Genomic DNA, 25,287 nt, shown 5'->3' with positions numbered 1-25,287 from the left:
TAATCTCTTGAAAGTAATCAGAGGGACCAAAGATTCGAGCTTCAAGGATTTTTGTAACTCATTTTTCCAGTCATTACATGCAGAAAACTGGAAGGAGAGACGACCGAAAGAAGTACGAGCTTTTGTGGCAGCCAAAGAGATAAACCTTCTTGAACGAAGATTTATAGAAGGAGTGGCTATAGTAATTAAAGACCTTAAATAAAATGGAGTTTTGCCTAGAAGAGTTTTATAGATAAAACAATACCAGTGTATTTGTCGTCGAATATGAAGCGAGGGCCATCCAACTAATGCATAAAGATTGCAGTAACAAAACGGATAGCACTATGGTACAGTACATCCAGTTTCCTGAGAAAAATGTTTGATCTGTAAATCACGTCACAGTAATCTAATATAGGAAGGATGGTCATTTAGAAATAATTTAGTAATAATAAGATTAATAATCTGTATAAAGTCATGTTTGATTACATTGTGATTAATTAAACATTGAAACACAAACATCATATAGTGTCATTATTGTTGTAGTCGTTTATTTTTGTGAAAAATTAAATATTTTGCATTTCCTTTAAAAAGATTTTAGCAGTCAATGAGAAACTGATGAATATTTATAAGTAGCAGCACCATATACAGTTTACCCTGCTAATGAACAACAAGTTGAACCATTTGGATCAAGACCAACTCCTAATTGTGCGTCTACCAGCTATCTATATATTAATCTTATAGTCTTGTTTTATTATGCATATACCGTTTCCATATTCTTTGTTTATCTTTTCAGTCAAAAAAGACAAAAGAAAAAAAATCAAGCATCTTCTTTGTTAACAGATTGGTTTTGCATGTTTTTTAGGGTCTTTCACTTCTCGATATCAAGTGGTGCCAAACTGGTTGCTTGGATCAGGGCAAACAGGAAGGATTTTTGCTGCGATTCGTTTATCTGATGGCGAACGGGTAACATTTATTATCTATTTATCAAACTATTTGTCCTTTTGTAAACCAGTGTCCAGTGTTGAGATAAATTAAAGACCGTAATGTTAAATTTACCTAAATTAACTTTTGCAGGTGGCGGTCAAATGTGTAGCAAAAGATAAATATAAAAGCCAAAGATCGGTAAGTGGCAGAATTTTATGAACATATATTTAGTTGTTTTGGTGTTTACTAGTTTAATTATGACGTTTTTTTCTCTAGCCTGGCTTTCGCACACCCGTGCCACAAGAAGTTGCAATGATGTTGGAACTGCAACGACACCCTCCCCTGTGCTCCCGCGTGATACGTATGCACGAGTGGTTTGAATTTCCAGATGGATACATCGTCGTTTATGAAATGTTGTCACATCCCTGGATGAGGCTGGACAAATTCTTGGAAAAACAAAACGATTTGATCAGCGAGAGAATGATTAGAGACTTATTTCGTCAGTTGGTGTTAGCCACCAAATATTGTTGGGAGCACAGGGTGTACCGTTTATTTTCTTTCCTAGAAAATATAATGGTTAACACCAAGACCATGAAGCTTAAGCTTTGTGGCTTTGGTGGAGGGCGTTTGGCTCCCGTTAGTTCCTGTGAACCGCATCTGATTGGTAAGTGACCTTTTTCAGTTTCCCAGAAATAAATCCTTAAGTCATAACGCAGAATTGTAATGCAGCCTTGGACCGAATGCCTTTCACTTCAATGTTTTTGATCTGATGACTGTAAATGAAATGTTTGGCTAAACAGATCCAGAGCCTGACAGCAGACCGGAAAAGCTGCTGACTCCTCTCATGGGATTGAGAGATCTTTTGAACTTCATGGTTATCTACAGCGAGACCTTTGCCGATGGGGAACTCGTTGTATCTGATGGTAAGTGAAAAGCACTATTTTATTTAATAAATATCATTTCGTGTACAGAGGCTTAGATTTTAGCCAAATTCATCTTTCTTAAATTGACAGACGATGATTAAAATCTAGATGATGTATTACAGCAAAACATATGGGACTGCCTCTGTGTGCTCACTAAGTTGCCTAATCTATTTCATGTCTTTCCAAAACAGAATGCCGTGAGCTCTGCCATCATTTAGCGGTTTACCGTTTCCATGACGCATTTGACGGAATCCTAAGACATCCATGGATGGCACAAGATGAATGGTCCTACACAGGCAGGCCAGTCACAAGATTTTCTTTGTGAAGAAAAACACTGATGCTTAAGACGCACCAGTCCCCGTGCCATCCGAAATCAAGCCTGATGCTTAGGATTCCAACCTGCCACGGAAACACCCGCAATGGGCCTTAAGCCCTGACGGTAAGGCCACTTTCAGTTTTGCATTAAATGTTATTTTGTAATCCTCTGAAAATGCCTTTGAAGACTAAGTGAAGCTGATAGCCTTTTTTTATAAGATGAACTTTTCCCATCTGGATCAGTTCCAACACCTCTAATCCTACTAATTGCGTTTCAATATTCTTCTTCTTTTCAGTCAAAAAAGACAAAAGAATAAACTAAAAATCCTATATGTTACAGACTGTAGATGGTCTATAAGCTAATTGTAATTACATGTACTTTTGCAGGTGGCAGTCAAATGCATAATTAATGCCATAATTAATGAACACATGAGGAGTTAGTTAGTATTTACTACAGCTCAATAACTTGTTGATTAAACTACTTGTTAAACTGAATCTGACTTCTCCATTGCAGGTCGACAAATCTGATCCGTGGAAGACAACGCCACTCAGTCGACCGCACAGAACTTAAGAGACTTTGACTTTAATGTATTTTTGTTAGTAACTGTTTACCATAGATGCTGTTTAATATTGAATCTGATGTTTTTTATTTATGTTTAACAGATAATTCTTAATTTTTTTATTTATGCATTTGGCAGATGTTTTATCCTTTTTAATTCTGTCATGAATTGAATTTTTGTACTCGAGTTTCAATCCTTGCTATTCTTTAGTATTTTAGTATTTAGTATTGTTTTTAGTTTTCCTTGTTTATCTTTTGTTAACAAATTCCAACTTTTTCAATTTTTACAACTGTGTCTTTCTTGTGTTTATAATACAGTTAAAGGTTCTACAAGTTAGCCAGAATCTCACAAAACCCTTGAGATATGGAACATTGCACAGAATCGGTGCCATGTGAATGTTAATCTAACACACTGCTTCTCAAATAGTGGGGCGGGACCCCCAGGGGGGCTCGAAGCGACACCAAGGGAGGGCGCGCAAGACCCCGGGGAAAATACTTTTTCAGGAAGTGATTTTTTTGCACCGTCACTTAAAGACATTATACCCCAATCACGCTGATAAGCCGCTTGTGTTTTTTATTATTATTTATTGATTGTATTTGATTTAATTTTTCAGTATCAAATGGTCAAAAAATATAATACTTTAAATAAGGATTGATTTTTTTTATTTCAGGCAAATTGATGCATTTTAAGTCTTTTCTGTTACAGACTAAAAAACAATGTGCATAAAGTTATTCTTTGTTGTAAGTTGATCCGATATTTCTTTTTTTGTGTTTTCTTTTTGTGTTTTCTCAATGTTAATAAGGATACAATGTTTTGCAGATGTGTAATTTTATAGACAAATTATACTATTTACAGTCGCGGCGGAGAGTTGGGGGGGCGCGAAATGTTTACCTCTTCCTAGGAGGGGCGAGACAGAAAATAATTGAGAAGCACTGATCTAACACCACATTTAAACTGTCATTTAAAACAAACATTAATAAAAACTACTTGGAACACTGAAAAACAGCATTTTATATTCGTCCCTGTTTTTATCTCTGTACTTTACCTTTAAAGCACACAATTATTCACATATCTTTATTTTTTTGTGTGGGTCCATATCCCATATTTGCTTTAAATATCTTTTACCATTCGAAAAGTCATATTATTTTAGATAAAATGGATTTCACGCAGTCCTGTTACCCAACACGCTTTCCCTTCTGAAAATCTAGGAATATTCTACAAGTCACTTTTTTAAGGGGAAGTGACATTGGTGTGAATTCTGTGGAATGGGTGAATCCTTTAAAATGTATAAATGTCCCAAATGGCACACTGCAGACTTCCTCAGAGTCCACACTTTGATGACATCATGTAACGCAGACTTTAGGGACCACGAGGGCACACTGGAGTCGTATTTTGGGACAGACTCAAGCGTCACGCCGGAAATAGGAAGAGAAGTTGCCCGTCACTGTATACTCCTCCCATCCATCATCGCAAGGACTTCTGGGGTGGTAAAATGCGTGACGCCTGCAGCAGTGCGGGCTTCAGTGAAGACTGCATCAAGTGTGCCAAGGGGGTGCTGATGCATATAGGGGCCCTTTAAGTGATGAAACAAAAAAATGAATACCATAGAGTTAACATCAATAGTTACAGAGAAATAATGGACCGCAAAATGTTAAATATGTCATGCAGACAAGACATTACAACTACAATGAATTGATTTAAGGTTTAGAAAATTAAGAACATTTGTAAGGTAACTTTCAACAGCTTCAGTTCAGTTCCAAACAATTATATTATGTTGTCTTTGTGCCACTTAGGATTGATTCTAACATGTGGCTGATTTATTTAGTAGTTTAATATGTGATGAGCACAGAAAATACCCAGACAATCATGTGCAAACATTAGTTTGTGTAGTTTATCAATTGTCCACCAGAGAGCGCATTAGTCTTTCTAAAATCTTTTATTCTGTTTTTCTATCTCTTTCTCATCTCAAACTTTGAGTTAGCTCACTTTGCTGTGACATTTTTACCTATGAAACAGACCAACTATTTCAAATATGATAGACATACAGTATTCATGAGATAGCATCTTTAAGGGATAGTTCACACAAAAATGAAAATCTGTCATTTTTCATGTTGATCTAAATCTGCATGAGTTTATTTTTCTGATGAACACAAAAGAAGATATTATGATAAATGATGGTAAGCACACATCTGATTGTAACCATTGACTTCCATAGTAGGAAAACAAATACGATGGAAATCAACAGGTACCATCAACTGTGTGCTTACCATGTATCAAAATATCTATTTTTATCATTTATCACAATACTTCCATAATATTTGTCCTACTATGGAAGTCAATGAGTACCGTCAGCTGTGTGCTCACCATCTTTTATCAAAATATCTTCTTTTGTGTTCATCAGAAAAAAATAAATTCATACAGGTTTAGAACAACATGAGGGTGAGAAATGACAGAATTTTTGGGGTGAACTTTTCCTTTAAGTGATGCCACATTCCATGTTTTTATCCGTTCTCAGATGATTAGTGACAGACAACACAGAGCTTCTTGAAAAAAGAGACATTGATGTTTACAGAAAAGATCTGTGACAAGTTAAAGATGAAAGTCATGATCTGATGTACTGTGGCATCTGAGTTCAGCGCAGTTGTTTGTCGTGGATGCGAATAAACAGATTGTCTGAATTCCACTATCACAAGGAACAGAAGGAAAATATCACAAAGAAAACTTCATTTGAATTCTGATTTAGTTTCTCTACTGGCTCTGTGTTGAAGTTTTTCATTGTTGTTCATATTACAGCCCAACATATCCTTGACTAAGATGAAAATAATAGCAGTTTCATAATGAAGAAAAGGTTTCAGTTTTTTCCAAATTCAAATTATTCTAATTAAATTCATGCATGACATTAAATCATATTTTGAGTATTTTATTGAGATCCTATTGAAGGTTTCTTCTGAAACTCCTTGCCTGACTATAATCTCATTCACACAACACTTTCGTTGCAAAAAATTAAATTGGCAGACAAGCTTCTGTGTGAACGCAAACACGTCCCATAAATGTTCTGGGATTGCTCCCGGAAAGAGGATCTAATGAGGGGCCGATCACACCAAACGCATTTATGGCAGTTGCAGGCAAATTTTTTCAACCTATTTTCCAACCCATACAATTGCTTTGGTCATTTGTCCATTTCAACAAATACGACCAATAGAGGCATTTACTAAATTAGTGCCTCTACTGGCAGCAGGTAAAACTTAATATATTAGGGTATAAAATGATATTTTGGGGTATAATTTTGCTGTGATGACATGTACTGGGATAAGATTTTCAATTTAAACCGCCAGGATTAATTGTATTTTATTACACATTACATTATTCAGGCATTTAGGTCAAATAACTTACCCATTTATTTATTATATGAAATAAACACAGCATACTAAACAGTCACAACTTTTTAAAAAATGTACTTAAAATATACCAAGTGTACCGAGGTCAAACAATCGTTTTATTTGAAGAAAATATGCAAAAGTGATGACAATCTGCTGTAAATATAAGATCTGATTCAAAAACTACCGCCAGAAGACGCGATGATATGTCATCTATGATTGCCATTGGCTCTTGTGTGTCTCGTGACCGATCGTATCATTACGTTAGCTAAGAATGTGAAACGCTATTGGCTCTTGTGACCGACTACGTCATGCTGGTTTATGTTTTATAGAGATCTGATGTGTTTTGATCACAGAGTTCTTCATATAAAGTAATCGGTGAGAAGTAGGGATGCTCCGATCGATCGGGCAATAATGCTTGCCATGTTTCTCAATGAATTACGGTGAAATGCCGCTACATCCAAAAGCCAGGGGACGCTCTTGTGCAGAAACTCAAAATGCGCTTTAGACGAAGAACTATACACACGCAGCTATGATGACACGCAGCTCTATGAAATGGCTGAAGGATATATTTTATTGCTGTTCTTCAAACCTTTTCAGGTATTTTCATGATAATAAAGAATATGTTTAATAATTATGTTTGACGAGTGTTGCTTTTTCAAATGCATGTTATAAACGACTCAAACTAAGAGTGATTTTAGATCGATAAGGACTTACTGATCAAAAGCCGTAGTACATGAAATAGCTGTAATAAGATCGGCTGTCCGATTCAGAATAGTGATCGGCCACGTATTATTAGTGGAGATCGCCATTGATCGGAGCATCCCTAGTGAGAAGTGTGCATCACATGCTCATTTATAGTCTTATCATAAACAAAAATGCATGCGAGTGGTTTCTGGAGAGAGAAATAACCGATAATAAGTAAACTTCAGACACTGCAGAGAAATAAACTACCAAATGCAGGACTATAAACACGTCACGTGTCTTTACGGGATCTTTACGGTAACGTTATGTGAAGCGAACACAGATTCCAGCAAATCATTGGCAGTGTGAATAATCAATCAAATCAAGTTATCCCGGACAAATCCCCAATGCATTTTCTGTGTATTTTCTGTACTGTCTGTGTGAAAAGGGATAGAGATAATAATCTCAGCCTCAGGTGAAAATGTCTCTGCCGTGCAACAATAGTCCCTTTTACACATAGCCTACAGGCTTTACTGGTAAATTGCAGGTTACGGGTCATGTTTTTCCCCCCATATTTTTTTCTGCAAACATTGAACATAAGATTACGTTGTGGCTTTTAATTTCTTTTTATTAATTACCCACTTTTAAAAAAAAACATTAATGTGTAAAAATAGCAGCCGAACACATATATGTTTGACCCACAAAAGATTCTGGGTGCTAAAGATGATACACATAAATGACAATACGTAAAGTATAAACAAAACTTTAAACTCGACGTAACTAAATTACCGTATACACAGGGAACTACACTAACCTTTTCCACTGGTGGCACTTGCGCTACCAACTTTTTCAGTTACTGGCGCAAAATATGATTTGGTCGCACATATTTTTTTCAAGTTATATTAAGGCGCTCTGGTTAATAATGAACAATAATAAAACTGTATTGCATACAGATATGCTTTTTATTTTACTTGCCATCTTTTAAACCACATGCCGCCTTGTTTTCTTAAACGTTGCAGTTAGTGTTTCCCACAGATCTGAAATTTACTTGGTGGTGGTAACCGGTAAAAAGGGCAATCATTACCCACTGACAAATAATGGTCTACTATACATATGACGAAGAACTAATAATGTGTGCCACAACACAATACTTTGATTTATTGAAAATTAATATTAATTTCACATTATATTTCATTAATCTAAACACCCCAAACTTTCTTTGCCATTAACAAAGCTGACACTGTTTGTCAAAGCACCACGAAAACACTTACTGTTTTTGCACTGATATATGAAGCAATTAGACCCCTTTTATCAAACTCAATATAATACAAAGAGAAACGTATGAAGTTATTGATTAATATTAGCTTTACAGTAAGTTGTGTACTTCACAAATTAGTTAGCCACTCACAGTTACGAAGACAATGCTTGACGGAGCACATACTAATGTACGCTATGTTTAATGTTGTGCACAACGTTTTTATAACACAAACCCAGGGTTCCGTGCAAACTTTAGACTTTTATAAAACTAAAGCGTCTTCGCTCCGCCTCTTTTATTTAGCAAGGGTGTAGAGTTGCGCGAGCTTATTGAATCAATTGCTCTGAAATTAGCATGTTAACTAACAACACAAGCAGCAGTAATCTCATATAGTGATATATAAGTGCACGGCTGCGCGTAGTTTAAACGTGTCATTTCTCCGTCTCGCGTCATTTCTCCCGCTTGCGTTTTAACTCGCAAGTCGACATAGAGACGGATTAAAAACACCAAATGTAAGCGGGAATGTGTCTCTCTTGTCCATTTATAATCCAATCGACCAAAGCGCGTCTTAATACCAGGTGTAAATACCAGGTGTAAAAATGTTGTGAAAAAGACACTGCGTGACTGCTTCCATGCCACCTGAACTGAGAGACTGACTGAAGTGAAGGGGGTGGGGGATTGGCTGGTGTCACTACAGTGAGTGATCTGGGTCGCCATTAGCAACCAGTATGGCGCACTCTGCTGGACAAACAAGTACTTACATCTTTCAAATGCATTTAATGTGTTCTGTAACAAACGTTCATATCGGCGCATATCTGCGGCTTATACGCCGATACAGATATATCTGCGACATGCTCATGTCGGCCGATAAAATCGGCAAAACGATAAATCGGTCGGGCTCTACATAGAATATCATTCAAAAAAGACGCCTGCAACTGCCATAAACGCTTTTGGTGTGACTGGCCCCTTATACTTCATACAATAATAGTTAGATAATCCAATAGTTTTCTTTATTTAATGTACTTATAAAAGACAATGAATTTCAAACTGAAGTTACTGAACCAATCATATTTTTATTAATATAAGTACATATGCATATACATTTATATAATAGACCCTTTTACAGTTGGTAAACATTGTGACGTATTTGTGTGGGCGGGGTTTTAGCTGGAGGCAAAAAGAACCGCAGAGGCAATGTTGACAAGCTTAAGATAGCACGTTTTAGGAGGGATTTATTAAACATGGATGCAGAAGCAGTTTTGGAAGTGTCCGAATATGTACAGTCACTGATTCTGCGGGACCGTGACAGGTATTTTTGTAAATTAAATCTTGCGATTTTAACCAGGTTTTAGATATTTCCTAGACAACATATGAATTACTTTCAGGTGGTTTGGGTAATTTTGTCTAGGCTTATTGTCTTATGTAACCTATCGCTGGGCTAACTATGGGTGCGTTCACACGACAAAATTTCGGGAGTGACAACCGTATTTACTTACAGGTGTGAGTCTGGAAGTGTCCTGTTCAGACAGCAAATTAAAGACACAAATAGAACACTGCCTGTATGAACGAGCAACCGACCTCAAACCCGTATGCTAGATACACACGGCGCCTGTAACCATAGTGACGGACGAATATATTAAAAAAAGTATTATTTATGCAATGGGCAAACTTTATTTATGTAATTAACAAAAACAGCTGGCTGGTGTAACGCTTACCATTGTGCAGAGAAAAATAAACAAGGGTGGTTCCTTATTAAAGTTTTAATTTCCAAAATGAATGAACATAAAATCAGTTTCAGCAACTGCACGTTTTACCAAAGCAGATATATACAATATAAAAGTAATCATAATGACTTATGAAGCAAATCGATCCGTTTTTGCAAGAAATCGAACTTTATTTAAACCATTAACGCAGCCAAATAGGAAGGAAGTGCGCTTACGCTCCCGCTCTGTAGGTGGCGCAGAGAGTATGGTTTACCAACCACAGGCAAAACCAGCCTCTTAGCGCCACCTAAAGAGCGGGAGTGTAAAAAGCGCACTTTATAGACGGGTTGCACGGCGACGTCACTAACTGGTTGCGCGCGCAACGGAGAGGCAGAAAGAAGAGAAGTGCATTGTGTTGTATGCTAGTAGCGGTGTCTGTAAGTCAAAATGCCAAGGAATTGTTGCGTGGAAAATAGTACCAACAGAGTCAGTGCTGGGTGCCTGATGTTAACATACCAGTAGATGCGACTATTACGTTACTAGCATTATACATAGGTGTGATAGCCAAAGGACAAAAAAGCAGGAAAATAAACGGCACACCTACCATGACGTGGCGACATACATACGCACGGCGCACGCACGCACATATATATTTATATATGAAATACAGTTGAAATATAAATTGATCGATCTGAGTGGCCAATCGTCAATCAGCATGGGCAAGTGCCACCCTGACCATTATGTAGCCTTGCCACTGCATCAGACTAAACAAAATCATTTTGTGCATTTAAAGGTAAATGCATCAATACGGTGCATTTTGAGAGTACAAATAAGTGACTAGATCTATGAGGATTTTTATGTTCTTGTAAACAAATGTGTTCCCTTTTGGTTAAATCTTTGGTTGCATATGATAATAATAATAATAATAATAATAATAATAATAAGGCACACAAGCCACATACATGATGAGAGATTTGCCATTGGTCAAAACATGTTTAATGTTTATAGAATAATTAGTGGGGGCATTAAATAAAGATTAATTATTGATTACAACATTTGAACGCTGAATTTAAAGTGGATACTGTTACATTAAAGTTACTTAATTCAAATGTTGTGACTTTCTGGAAAGGCAGTCAAGTGCATTTGTCTTTTGCATAGTTCTTTTGGCACAGTCGAGCTACGCGTTGCACACGCACACACACAGGGAAACCAGATCCATGAATGTGTGTGTTTGTCATTATATTATTCTGTAATCGCAAGATTCACAAACCTGATTAAGAGGAGCAAATACAGGCGTGTGTTCGTCAGGATGACGTTGGATCTGATTCGCGTAACTTATATGCGTGCGTTAACGTAAGTGATTACAGAATAATAATGCAAGCAAACGTTTTGACACAAACGCAACTTTATTTTGATATTGCGAGACAGCATTTCACCTCGACGAGAAATCTGATATTTACATAAGTGGCATATAGCGGTCTGATTTGAAACGGACAGTTTTGTAAAAGCAGCAAACACCTGGTTCTCTTAATTTTCTTACTACTAAAATCCTGTTTGTCTCTGCCTATTCCTTCTATTCATGCCCAGCGCCACTGATTTAAGTCCTTTATTAAATAGGTCGTCTTACCTAGCCTAGGCTTCATATACATACTCTTCATCCTGCTGACAACGTTAACTTGTTATGACATCTCCGCGGCCGCGCGGCATCTGCAGCTGGATCTCAGCCACACCTCAAAGACCCCTCCCCATTCTACTTCTGATTGGCTAGTTTGTTAGTTTGGTTGAGAGTGAAAGATGTGTTTCTCTCATTTTATTTGTAGGCGAAGGCATTACCTTTTTTTTATTCGCAGCCAAGACCACACGCCAGATCTGACTGCAAGCTCTTTGGTGAGCTCTGCTTTGAATAAAGTTTGATCGTGACAAATAAATAGACTACTTGCGGAGTGATATGCGGTCATTTATAACGGTGCCTTCCAAACCCCCCCCCCCAAATAAACACAAAAAAAATTGGATTTGCATGATTCACGAAAGCCTCATTTTCAGGTCGGAAAGCCGGAATTCCGGATTTTTCCGGAAGAATCACACCCCTGATTATAATTATAACATTATAATTCATACATGTATCACAGTAACACTGCAAAAATAAAGACAGAAAACCAGATCCAACTAAAATCAAGTCTTATTTATATACAAACAATAAAGAACGCTTTAATAATTAAGGTTGTTGCAGTAGCGGATCAGCTCACCAATCGGGCTTTCTGCCCCCTGGATGCGCGCGCACCCTGCAATGTTTGTAAACTTGCAACCCCTCTATATGTTGCCACAGTTCTGTATGGATGCTAATAATGTTGTAAATAACGTTCAACATCCTGCAAAAACCGACCGATGTGCCTCACAAGCAGCAAAAAATGTCACCAGGAGTCATGGAGATTACTTTTGTATTGGATATATCTGCTTTTTGACCTCTCAAAGTGACGCATATTTTGCCTTGCATGATATGAATCAGAGATGGGTTTTTTTTGCAAAATATCTTCTTTATTGCTCTACTGAAGATAAAAGGTAAATAAACAGCTAATTTTTATATCCCTTTTATTATACAGTTAACATTATATTAATCGTCCACTTTTAAAGTTTAAACTTTATATATCTCACTTACTTGGCTGCACGCAATTTTATGCGTAATGTAATGTTCTGTGGCGTCTATGAAGGTAATATAATATCACATAAACCTTATGGAGCAATTCTGATGCGTAGCTTGCAGTCATTTTCATGCACTGTAACGTTTTCTTAACACAAAGAGCAACAAATTACGTGACAGACAACTGGTTGTCCAGTGGGATTCCGTTCACACGGCACAGCTTCTCTGTAAATACGGTTGTCAAACCCGTAAAGTTACGGGTGTGAAGTCGGTTATAGAATGCGGTTGTCAAACCCGTAAATAACCGAACTGCGTGCGAACGGAACCGTCTTAAGGACTCAAATACGGGTTTGACAACCGTATTATGGTACCGTATGAATGCAGCCTATGATTAGCAATGTGGATTATTTTAAGAGACTATTCAAACGATGGCATACACATCTATCGCTGTATGTTTGTTTAACATTTAAGCTAAACAATAGTGCGGTTGCCGACTTTTCACCTATAAAACAGAACTTGCTTTACTAGATAAAACCAACACACCAGTACATATGCATAGATTATTTTACCTGATATGAAGTGTGCACTGCAAACACTAGCATTATTTATGATCGTCTCCGTCTAGTCTGTACGCCGTATTGCATTCAACCACAATTGTCTTCTTGATTTCTGTGAAGAAATGTCTGCCGGGATCCGGTAAAACTTTATTTTTGAACCAAAAGTGCTGTTCCTTCTAATCCGGCTGCCAAAAACACAACAAGATGACATTTTAAAGTCAAAAACTCAAACTTTTAGCCACCGGCTATGAGTTCCTACTTATTTTTTGCCTCCAGCTAGAGCAATGACGTAACAGTGACGTTGGCGATTAAGGGGTCTATACTTATAGAAATAGTTTTTTTTAACACAGTGACTCGCCCTCGACCAATATGACTCCTTCACACGACTGACTGTTACTGCCTGCACTTTCAACTATCTGCTGTAACTTTCACTCTCTTAATCTACTCTATAAAACAAAAAGCTCATATTGTCTTTGTGCATATAGACAAATTAGATAAATTAATAGAAACAATACAACTATAAATTCACACTTGAGCTATAGCCTACCGAGGTTGTGGAGGCTCGACGCCAGCGGAGGTTTTAACTGCGGCCAGCACTCCCATGCCTTATCAGTGCATATCTTAATGCGCGCCTACAGCCTATATAAAAAACAAAGATGCTGCAGCCAATGAGCAGCCGGCGGGGGCTGGCTGCAGGATGACTCAAACTCCTCGCGCATGTTTTATCAGACAATAACTACTCAAGATTTTGCATCAGTATAATTTTCAGGGAAATTAGAGCAGGATTCGGGATTAAGATTTTGCTTCAGTATAATTTTCGGGACAATTAGAGCAGAATTCGGGATTCAGGACAGCAGCTTATATTTCGGGACTGTCCCAAATTTTTCAGGACGTCTGGTCACCCTAGCGTCACGAGTATCAAATGTTGTGTCAATACACACCCAATTTTTTACATGCAGCATATTTTAATAGAACTGAAGCTGAAAAATATTGTGAAACAATAGAAGAGACAAACCTGAAGGAATAAAATCCTCGTCATCATGATTGTCTTCATCAGTGTTATGTTCCTCATCTGTGGTTTCTCTTCTCATCTCCATCATGACGTTCCTGCAGACAGTCGATGAGTTTGACTGAACACATCTTGAGTTTGGTCTGCAGGATCTGCTGCTGTTCTCCAGCGTTACAGACAGAATCCAGAGACTCTGTAGAGGTTTGATCCTGCTGTAAGCCCTCATTACTGTCACACACTGTAGTGTCCTGAGTGTCTGTGGGCTTTGACTCAGTATAACCGAGTAAAGTCAGACTGAGCTCGGAGTCCTGTGTGGAAGATTCACAACAAACCACATCCACATCCTTACAACACAACACAACACAACACTACACAACACAACACAACACAACACAACACAACACAACACAACACAACACAACACAACACAACACACACACACACACACACACACACACACACACACACACACACACACACACACACACACACACACACACACACACACACACACACACACACACACACACACACACACACAGAGAGAGAGTAAGATTATAAATGATTTGATGTTGTCAAACAGGTAAAAGGATGTTTAAGATGTACAAACCTCTCTCATCAGTCCTTCATCTCCTCTTAATCTCAGCTTTGTCTCCAGTAATGCCACCTTTTTCTTCAGCTGAGAGATTTCTGTGATGAAATCATCAATATCCAGCATGGACAGATCAGTTCCTACTGATTTACAGAACATCTCATCCTTCTCATCTCTCATCATCAACACTAAAATACACAGAGACAAGACTCTCTTTACACTCAATAAAACACTCAAGAAAGAAAATCAACAAGTGCTTTAAAATAAAAACACAGCCGTTGATGTTTATGTTAATTGTCATTTGTTTTAACGAATATGCAAGTCATATTACAAATAACATTTAAACCCCGAAATAGACATTAAATTAAAAAATGCCCATGGAAAGGCAAACGTTAGTATGAATCGGTATGATAATAATAATAAAATTGATCCTTCTAACACAAAACTAAATATATCATCAACAGATAAATGCAAGAAAAAGGTGATTATCTAGCATAACTTACCACATCGAGCTTTACTCACGTCACGTCTGTAAAGCAGAGGTGTAAAGAGTAGCTGAAAGCCATACTTGAGTAAAAGTACAAATTCCTTACTGTAAAAATTACTCCACTACAAGTTACAAGTTACCAATTTAAATACGACTTGAGTAAAAGTATTAAAGTAACCCAATTTAAAAGTACTCAAGTATTTTTACTCGTACTGAATGTTGGCTCAAAGATGCACTAGTCCTCAACACAAAGAGACATTGTAGATCTGGGCAGTGAAAACTAATAAAGTTTATTTATGAGGTTTTATTTCCTAATATAGAAAAGAAATCAAACTCCTCAAAATTTTGACCTGGCAGAACAAACACAGATTAAACATAGTCATAGTCTTTTGACAAAAATTTAATTTAGTTTTAGTCATATTTTTGTCATCTGAATTGATTTAGTTTTAGTCTAATTTTATTCAACTAAATGCCATGAGATTTTAGTCTAGAAATCTACATTCAATTTAATTTAAACCCATTTCATTTTAGTCTAGTGTCATTGTGTACTTGAATGTGCCATGCTGAAAAATATATAGCCTAACTTTGTGATATAAATATATGGTAACACTTTACAATAAGGTTCATTAGTTAACATTAGTTAGCTACATTACTCAACATGAACTAATAATGAACTGCACTTATACAGCATTTATTCATCTTTGTTAATGTTAATTTCAACAATTACTAATACTTCATTAAAATCTTGTTAACATTACCAAATATTCTTATATAGGCCTATCCTAAAAAAGATATAATTTTAATATTTTAAAAATTCCTGTAAACTAAAATTACACTAACAGAAATATGATAATGCATATTAAAAACGTGAAGTTGTTCATTTGAAAGATTAATTGTAAACACATGTAGTACGTAACACCACTATCTCACATTAAGTGCACTACATTTCTTCAGTCATGCATCCCTCATACATTACAGCATACTTGATTAAATGTGAGGACAGTGAAATTGTACACTTATTATCAATCTTATAATGTACTTAAGTTACTCGGGCAATCAGTACAGGACCTCGCTGGTTTATTTTAGCTTATATAGTAAGTTATATCAAGTTATGTAATCAGCACAGGTTAGCTGATACAGTAGCGTCAGAGTATATAAACATTTGTGCTTGCCTTTGATTTGGGGGATGACCCTCCTGCAATCGCGCATCAATATTGTTTTGATTGTAGCATCACAAGTTTAACAAAGGGTCCCTTGACAGAAGCAAATGTGATATGCATCCATATGTTTGCTCTTTATCTCTTCTCTCAGACCAGACGCGAACTTTTCTCTACAGTTTATGACATACGCAGCACGCAGATGTCCCGCTACGGTGGCTCAACGCAAGCCATTCAGCGTTTGACATCAAAGTACCGCGAGACCAGACTTCTCCATTTGCATTTGATTCGCTCTCGCAGTACTTTGATTTCATACGATTGCTCTGCGCAGCGCCAAATGAAGTCCCTCAGTTGTGTGTGTGCGTGTAACCTCGCGACCACAGATTCTATCCATCATCACCCTCTGACACTTTCGTCTCGTTTTTATTTGACGAATAAATGTAGCGAGTAACGTTAAGTGTCATTTCAAATGTAGTGGAGTAAAGAGTACAAATACCCAATCAAAAATGTAATTGAGTAGAGAGTAAAAGTTGCCTATATTTTTGATACTCAGTACAAGTACAAAGTAGCCCAAAAAATACTTAAGTACAGTAACGAAGTACATTTACTCGAGTACTTTACACCTCTGCTGTAAAGCAACCGTTGCTCTCTCTCGCGCGCGCGCACGCGTCACTTCAGCTCCCTCACGTACAGCAACTGTTCATAAATTTCAGCCATGTAAATAACAATATTGGAAGTTAATATATTTCAATAGATTTTCAGCGCGCAAATGACTAATCTTCTGGTAATTTTACCGTTGAACATCTTAACATTTCCATTCATGATGATATTAACAAGTTAAATAAAAAACGTACCTGTAACTCAAGTGAACACAAACTCCCGCCTTCTCTTATATTATTGGCTGAAATTCTGCTCAGCTCTGTAATGTGATTGGCTGAAAATCGCGTTCGTCTCCTTTCATTTGGTTGGTTAAAACTCTTGCTCGGTTTTGTAATTCGATAGTCTGGAAGTCGTTCGCGGCTTCTGTGAACAGAAACTCCCGCCTTCTTTAATTTTGATAAGTCAACATTTAAGTCTTGTTCGACTTCATACGGCGCCGCAAGAATCGACAGCCGGATGACGGCAAAGTATCGCGAGAGCGAGACGAAATATGATTTCTGGACTCATTCTCGCGGTACTTTGACGTCATCCGGCTGTCGGTTCTTGCGGCGCCGCATGAAAGTCGAACAAGCCTTTTGACAATGGTGTGCGCTGTTGATCGCTGGCTGCACTGACAGCAAGCTGCCGATCAAACCTAGTGTTTTGGACAAATGGGGAAGTATCTAGCAAACCATTAGCTTATTTCAAGCAGTAACTTAAAGCAAAATAATATCAATTATCATTTAAGTAGGAACGAATATACTACGATATTAAGAATTTGACATGCTAAATTCAACGCATCATGCAGTTATTGATGGAGAGAACTTCGACAAACTTTTAACTAGACAAAGAAGCAGATCTTGCTTGTGTTTTATTACTCGACAGGTGAGTTGTTTTAATTCGTATTCTTACAGAAAACCTATGCCATGCTGATTAACAAGATTAGTCTTTATTTAAATGTACACGAGTGTATATATTTGTTGAACAAGTGGTAACGTTAATCGTTTTACTATCATTTGATCTGACTAAACAGTAATCAGTTAATTTTACAATTTAAACATTAAATATTTGCTGTATTGTATTGCAATATAACATGACGCTACATTCATATTAGTGTCATGTCAAATTGTCTAAGCTACAGATTAACGTTATCATCATTTTACCTCAGAACAATACGAATTGTACTGTCAGTACATATGATATGAAAAATCATTGTAAATTGTACGTGTGCTGTTATACTGTAGCTTTTAGTGAACATCTAGTTATATTTCAAATGTCAAAATCATTTTTTAAGTGTGGACCATCAACATCAACTCCTTACAAAAGACCTGGAAACCTTATCTAGCACAGCTTCGTCCATTGACTCACTATCAGACAGGTAGGCATTACCAAATATTATTTATATAAGTAATATAAAGGTTGCATAGAGTAACATTGAATAAATTGCTAAAATATGCTTTACAGAGATCAGTGTTTTCAGGAGCCTGGAATAAACACGTTTCTATTGCAGAAAGTGATGCAGCTCTTACACATCAGGTGAATCTTAGATGTTTTACTATGTTAAGATGTGTTTTATAATTATTTTATTATAAAAGTGAGCAGATTACAGTGTTGCATAACCAACCACAGCCAGTGTTATGCATCCTGCCATTATAAACCAATAATTTTTTTCTGTGGAGTGTTGTGTAGTTTTTCCCAAGATGAGCTTCCATGATGAGTCCACCATTACTGTGAATGGAGATGCCAGTGATCTTCAGAACTGTGTAAGTGTTGTATTGCAATCTTACAAAACTCTTTTTGTTGCTTGTGTCTGTAAAATTATGTGGTTTTTGGGTGGTGTCATAATGTTTGCACGCTGGCTGTCAGTTGTATGTCGGTGCGGCCATTTCGAGATGCCTCAGGAACTAGGTGCCACCTCTCTGGACACTACGCTTGTGGATGTGCGCATGCTGGCTGATAGTTGTTTGTCTGAGAGTTTGCCTGAGCTGAATGAATAGTGTCGTGGAAAAATAATACTAATACTAGGATCTGTCCATCAGAGATGATTTATTTACTTGTACAAGGACTCAACACATAACGACAGTGAAACGATATGTGAAGAAGTGAAGAATCTCAAATCCTTTCTTCATTATATACTGACATTGAGTTTGTACCACCCCCCCATGCTATTCGATCAAAACAACTCCCAATTAGGGGTTGTTGGCACGTCTAGGTGCTTATAATTATCTTACTCGTCAGCTATCTCTAAGCAGGTTGTTACATACATAGGTTTTACTAAGCACATCATTACATAAAAACTCCTGCACCTTAACACAGTCCCAAACTCGAGCAGACTTCCTGTGCAAGCTCAAGTTCCTGTTTCACCAGATAAAAATGAAATGTCAGACATAAATCATAAGGCCTTACTTGAAGCATAAAAACAAAGAATAAATGCATAAAGAATAAATTCCCATCACAATCCACCCCAATGTCTTAAATGACATTTTTATCCAGACTGCCCTGCAGGCTTTTACGCTGCTCTCAGAAGCCCTTCGTTTAAACATTGATTTTAATATTTTAAGGGACTCAACCAGTTCAAAATTATCCTTCCCCATTTGATCCTCTTCCTCTAATTTATAGTCATAATTACCATGAAAAGCGATCACCTTGGTTGTTATTAGATTGTTAATGCACTTTAAAACATAATTTTTAATGTAGCAACTTACTCATCCCTTGGAAGCTTGCCTTAGGTTTTCAACACATTATTAAAGCAATAATACAAGTGACAAACCTCCCATCCAAAAACACAGATTTCATAAAGAACATCCTTAAAGATAAAATGAAACCTCGAAACACCAAAGCTTACAGGCTGACCAGTATAAACATTTCTGTATCATGAATCAGCATTTGTGAAATCTCACTGTGACGATGTTATGCAACTCACTAGTAAGCTAAACATAGTTACTTACATTCCTACAGGTATATGTGTATGTGTAAAATTGTGTAGGTATGCAGATCCTCTTCAACCCAGGCTGCCCGCTTTAGCCGTAGAGGGTCGTGTGAGGGGCGAGGTTCCACTAGCACCTCCTCATTTGCAGAGCCCTCCCACAACTATCATCCTCATTTTGCTCCTCCATTTACTTCTCAATTTCCTCCTGTTCGACCCGTTGGTACATCATTTTAGTCATACCTTTATCTATTGTTTTCTCGATGGGACCTCTTAATAAATGGTATGCAACAGCATCCACACAAATCCAAAATAGCAATCATTACACCTATTGACAACAACCCAGATGAAATCCACCCACTCCATTTACCAAACCACTTTCTTAACATGGAATTGAAAGGATCATCTACATACAGTTCCACGCCCTCCAGGAAAAAAAACTCATCGAAATCAAAAAATTAGAAACAGGTGTGGAGGAAGGGAATTGCCCTCGAATGCGCATGCTCAATAGAACATTTTGGCTATTTTGTGTCATTTTACTTAAATTGGTTCAGTTGTGTGAACTTTACGTTTTAACTTATAAACAACAAGTAGCTATTTTAAGCAAACTCAACATTTTAATTAAAAATAAGTAAACAACATTTTCATAGTAAGGTATACTTTTTGATTTTACAGATTGTGTTCTGAGCTTTACCTTTACCAACATATTGTAGCAAAGTCAACCCATCTGGGAGGATTAGGGTGGACGGGCTTTTTGCCAGGGCTTAGTGGTATATTATAGTACTCACGATAGCCCCGGCAAAGGTGAGTGAACATGAATCTGCGGCTGGCGAACATAAACGCAACCCAAAACTGGCTGTCCAGATGTACTGGCACTGAATAAAACACATTGGAAATGTCCACGGTCATGTAAAATGCGGTGTTCTGTGGTATTTGTAACAGGATGGTATAAGGGTTGGGCACGTTCGGAGCCCTTGCTTCTACAGCCGCATTTACTGCCTGTAGATCCTGTACAAATCTCTACTCAGTGGGCTCAACTTTTCCTCTAATTTTCTTTACCGGAAATATTGGTGTATTTTCTGGTTACTACGAGCATGGAATAATAATTCCTTTTGCGAACAACGAATCAAAAACAGGTTTGATACAGTCCTCTGCTTCTTCTTTTTTTCTTTTGAGAGGATCTTATGGTTTTCACTGGCGAAAATCACTCTTTGGTGTGATCTTTACGGACGCACATGATTTAATGAGACCCACATTATACTTATCTGTGGCCCACAGATGGAGTGGCATCGTGGACCGATCCACCCCATGTGTGCTGCCAACTGTCGCTGCGCTGCTATTCCCTGTGCTTTCGCAGAGAATAGCTCTGGTGTGCGGTTCTCCGCACACCTAAGGATGGAAAATAAGACGTCATCATTTTACATATGCCAATTTGTGGCATTTGTGCATGCACTTACTATAGGGCCCACATACTCCCTTTCATATCAGTAGCTTTGGCCAGTGATATGTAAGGACCAGCATTTGCAACATCATACAACATAGAAGCACATTTAGGAAGCATCACACTCAATGCAGCCCAGGCCCCATTCCAGTACAACCAATTTGTGGTCAACTGATCACCAGACTGCTGTGCCCACGCCCCTTGGTAATCTGCTTCGATTTCCCAGGTGACATGAGCTGTGCAGTGCAAATCTTCTGGTGACATAAAATCTGAGGATGGGCGTGTACATTAGTGTGTTTTCAAACCAGCATCACTCTCAGGCCTCTCCCCCACAAACACACTGAGGCACACTTCCTTACACAGAGTCACATTCAACCCAGTCACTTCATCACACCATACCGTCATGTGCCGTTTACACATGATGTCTCTACCGAGCAAGTTATATGGGCAAGTTCTGCTAATTAGAAAAGAGGTAAAAAAAGAAGTTTGATTATGTTCATATATACATTGTAAAGGTTAAGAAAAAGTTTCTTTAACAACATGCCCTGTGGCACTGAGGGAACATTTTTCTTTTTTTTTTTTCATCTGTACAGATCTGGGCATATAATCAGCAATATTGAAGTGGGGGCCCCTGAATCTACAATAAAAAGAATCTTTTTGCCTGAGATAGACAATAAAACATATTGTAACCTTTCAAATGGTTTTCTTGCGAAAGATTATTTAGTATCACAGAGTAAAGTAGGAAAAATACTTCTTACCCCAGCCAAGCATTCTTCATTGCGACAGAGCATAAAAGAACCTACTTCAGTCTCCTCTCCACCGGCCCCCTCCCCGCTATTTAGCACTTTTCAGTCTGCATGAGGTTTTTGACCTTTTAGTTCGGGGCATTGATCTTTCCAATGATCCATTGAATCACAGTTGAAACATCCGCGTTGATTCCACCGGCCGTTCCCTCGTCCCCGTCCTCTGCCTTTACCCCTGCCCCTTCCTCTGTGGCCGCCTCTCCCCTGCGGGTTAAGTGTTGGAAAACCGGAGTTACGATCCTGTTGTTGTCGATCGTTAAGGGTGCATTGCATCATGGTGAGATTCATATCTTGTGCCTCCCTGTTCTTTTTGATGCGTTCTTGCTTAAGTCTCTTCTCGTGGTGTTCCGCATGTCTCACCACTTCCTCCAATGTGGCCGCTTTCCCCCCCCCGTCCAGGGTAGCTTTGATAGGTTCAGACAGTTCACTATCTAGATTTCTCATGAAGCACATTGGTAAGTGCATACTGTACGCTGGGTGGGGTTCATTATTGGGCATTTTTGCAGTTATGCCAGAATGTCTCTCAAAGTCTTTTTCTAATCTTGCCCAGAAATTACTCACGGTCTCCCCGTCTTGTTGTTTGCATGTAGGAGTCCCGTGCAGCCACAGCGTTGACATAGAGATCGGCAAGGGGTATCGGTGTAGTTGGTAGCACGGGGCTCCTCCGACTGCTCCATTTTGCTGTTCATCGTATGGGGGTGATGCCGGCTTCGGAGGTAATTGATTGTTTTCGGAGAGGGTTTGGGTGTACAGGAGACTGGAAGTGCGACCCACATTGCCAGGTCCACTCAGGTCACATACATCACAGGAGGAAGAAGAAGAAGAGTCACTATAAGGCATTATTTTAAAATACTGCTTATTCAATCTTTCTTCAGATTCTCTAATGAACATATCCATTATTGTTAACAATCTACCTTTATTCTTAGAATGATCTTTCTGTATTATTTTGTCTCTGAGCTCTTTATTTTTAGTTACACTGAAACTTATTTCCCCATATTTTTGTATCAGAGGTATGGTTTCTATCCATCCTCTCCCATAAGTTCTTATTAAACCGGTTTCATCTCTGACAGACAATCCACTTTCCGTGTTCCATTTCGGACGGGGAGCGCTACTTCCCGTGTTTTCCATTATCTACAGGCGGGTACAATTCCTCCCAGTAAGTTTAAGAAAGTGTTTTCCAGTGACTACTATCACACAGACCCCTTTCTAGAGGTTTGTATCCTCTACAGGCGGGTACAATTCCTCCCAGTAAGTTTAGGAAAAACACACTTTCCAGTGATTACAATATCACCCAGACCCCTTTCTAGATATTTCTTTTTTTTTTCTTTCCGTTATCTACAGGCGGGTACAATTCTTCCAGTAAGTTCAGGAAAGTCCAGCTTTCCAGTGATTACAATATCACCCAGACCCCTTTCTAGATATTTTTTTTCTTTTTTTTTTTTAATTTTTTTTTTTTTTTATATATATTTTTTTTTTTATTTTATTATTATTTACCGTATTATCTCCACTGGTTCGTCTCGATCCCGTCACCTTCGGATCAGAGTCAACGCCCACATCCCTTCAGCTGGGGGTTTGGGTCACCTCTCCTATCTATGGTGAGTTGATCAAACCGTTGACCCTTTCCTCGGGTTATTGGGATGCCATCCTCGTCGCCAAATTGTCGTGGAAAAATAATACTAATACTAGGATCTGTCCATCAGAGATGATTTATTTACTTGTACAAGGACTCAACACATAACGACAGTGAAACGATATGTGAAGAAGTGAAGAATCTCAAATCCTTCCTTCATTATATACTGACATTGAGTTTGTACCACCCCCCCATGCTATTCGATCAAAACAACTCCCAATTAGGGGTTGTTGGCACGTCTAGGTGCTTATAATTATCTTACTCGTCAGCTATCTCTAAGCAGGTTGTTACATACATAGGTTTTACTAAGCACATCATTACATAAAAACTCCTGCACCTTAACACAGTCCCAAACCCGAGCAGACTTCCTGTGCAAGCTCAAGTTCCTGTTTCACCAGATAAAAATGAAATGTCAGACATAAATCATAAGGCCTTACTTGAAGCATAAAAACAAAGAATAAATGCATAAAGAATAAATTCCCATCACAATAGAAATAATAGAATTCTTGAATTTTGTTTATCTTATCTTATTATTTTAATGGGTAGACTGGTCACTGTAAATACTGATGCAGGTTGTGCCCTTAGACATGATAGTGTTTGTAAGAATTAAAGCTTCCTGTTTTTCAAATATTGTTTAAATAAATTAGAAATATTTTAGCCACGTTACTCAGTCTACCAGCTAAAATAATAAGGTAAACAAAATGAGAAGCAAGAATTCTATTATTTCTATTAATTCATAGTTCAGGCAAACTCATAATTGGCTCTGCCCTTGTAGTGGTGGTGGCATCTCAAGGGTAACCGTGGCATCTCGAAATGTCGGTAGACTGTCAGCCAGCGCACACAATAATGACAGCACCCACAAGCTACGTGAATTACACAAATGGCCGCGTATGCCTAAAAGTGCCCGGAGTGGTGGCATCTTGTTCCTGAGGCATCTCGAAATGCCCGCCCCTACACACAACTGACAGCCAGCATGCAAACATTATGACAGCAGCCACAAGCCGCGTAATTTAACAGCAAACTACACAACAAGGGCACAGAACGATTGCCAATACCTACAAATGATGACACCAAGCGCACACAATCAGTGTCATTATCTACAAATAACTGAGGCTAACCAGAAGTGCCACCCCTAAATGACACAAAAACTGTCAGCTGCCTCAGAAAGTCACTGGCAGCTCAGGCTGTCACCAGAAGTGCCACTACTAGCTGCCACTGCCACGATTTGAGCTTGGCCCTACTGGAATATTGTGTACAGTGAATTACACAAAATGTTACTATTTTTTATTATTGTCAGTAATACTATTATAATTATATATGTATTATTATTATTACATTTGCAGGATTGATTGCAAAGACCCAGATGATTCAACATGAGGAATAGACAGTGATGACAGCACTTCTGACGAGGACTTTGTCCCGTCTATCTGTCTTTGATTTGTCTGCAAGTATCATGTTGTTTTGGCTTGATAAAAGCAGACATATTATGTAAAACCAGAATTATAAACTGTCAGAATAATAAAATGACTGACTATTGTTGTTTTTTACTTCTAGGCCCACTCATTGTCATTACACCTATTTTAGATCAAATTAAAATGATAGTAATAAATAGTACAGTACATGCTAATATTAATTGTCGTAAATGTTTTGTTATAGTTTTATTTAATATATATCCAGAACAGGTGAAG

General features: G+C 37.9%; 3 protein-coding genes and 1 long non-coding RNA gene across 8 annotated transcripts in view; 2 read left to right on the top strand and 2 right to left on the bottom strand.

The window, feature by feature from the left end:
* The window catches only part of LOC129445328 (uncharacterized), a 52,182-nt gene extending 37,203 nt beyond the window's left edge, over positions 1 to 14,979 (bottom strand). The window contains exons 1-3 of one of the 3 annotated variants that reach the window (XM_073869877.1): positions 14,535 to 14,819; positions 13,931 to 14,268; positions 2,646 to 4,274 (exon numbers count right to left, since the gene is read on the bottom strand). In XM_073869877.1, coding sequence (XP_073725978.1) covers positions 13,984 to 14,268; positions 14,535 to 14,699 — 450 coding nt within the window. In that variant the 5' untranslated portion in view covers positions 14,700 to 14,819 and the 3' untranslated portion in view covers positions 2,646 to 4,274; positions 13,931 to 13,983. Of the gene's footprint in view, positions 1 to 2,645; positions 4,275 to 13,930; positions 14,269 to 14,534 lie in introns of those variants that run through there. The other 2 variants (XM_073869879.1, XM_073869878.1) reach the window with 2 other exon arrangements.
* Positions 1 to 25,287, bottom strand: part of LOC129417049 (uncharacterized) — a 74,270-nt gene that overhangs the window by 18,013 nt on the left and 30,970 nt on the right. The gene's annotated exons all lie outside the window — the stretch shown is intronic.
* On the top strand, positions 643 to 2,261 carry LOC141365201 (serine/threonine-protein kinase pim-2-like). The gene is made up of 6 exons (XM_073869159.1): positions 643 to 684; positions 842 to 942; positions 1,054 to 1,101; positions 1,180 to 1,567; positions 1,704 to 1,826; positions 2,018 to 2,261. Exons 4-6 carry the CDS (start codon positions 1,216 to 1,218, stop codon positions 2,149 to 2,151), a joined length of 609 nt encoding a protein of 202 aa, XP_073725260.1. The 5' UTR covers positions 643 to 684; positions 842 to 942; positions 1,054 to 1,101; positions 1,180 to 1,215; the 3' UTR covers positions 2,152 to 2,261.
* Positions 17,181 to 25,146, top strand: LOC141365398 (uncharacterized). Of its 2 annotated transcripts, none has more exons than XR_012370635.1 (5): positions 17,181 to 17,684; positions 18,094 to 18,177; positions 18,264 to 18,335; positions 18,489 to 18,562; positions 24,943 to 25,146. It is a non-coding gene; the product is annotated as an uncharacterized lncRNA (long non-coding RNA). The 2 variants fall into 2 exon arrangements; XR_012370634.1 differs by having other exon boundaries at positions 17,185 to 17,684; positions 18,479 to 18,562.

The sequence above is a fragment of the Misgurnus anguillicaudatus genome, chromosome 7, assembly GCF_027580225.2.
Source record: "Misgurnus anguillicaudatus chromosome 7, ASM2758022v2, whole genome shotgun sequence".
NCBI lineage: Eukaryota > Metazoa > Chordata > Actinopteri > Cypriniformes > Cobitidae > Misgurnus > Misgurnus anguillicaudatus.
The sequence above is the reverse complement of the archived record's forward strand: the minus strand, read 5'-3'. Positions and strand labels throughout refer to the sequence as shown.

Bases quoted from the DNA above. Each gene is read 5' to 3' on its own strand.
- LOC141365201 (XM_073869159.1), top strand. From the start codon at position 1,216: ATGATGTTGGAACTGCAACGACACCCTCCCCTGTGCTCCCGCGTGATA. The intron at 1,568-1,703 runs GTAAGTGACCTT...TTGGCTAAACAG, and splicing joins CTGTGAACCGCATCTGATTG to ATCCAGAGCCTGACAGCAGA. The intron at 1,827-2,017 runs GTAAGTGAAAAG...TTTCCAAAACAG, and splicing joins GGAACTCGTTGTATCTGATG to AATGCCGTGAGCTCTGCCAT.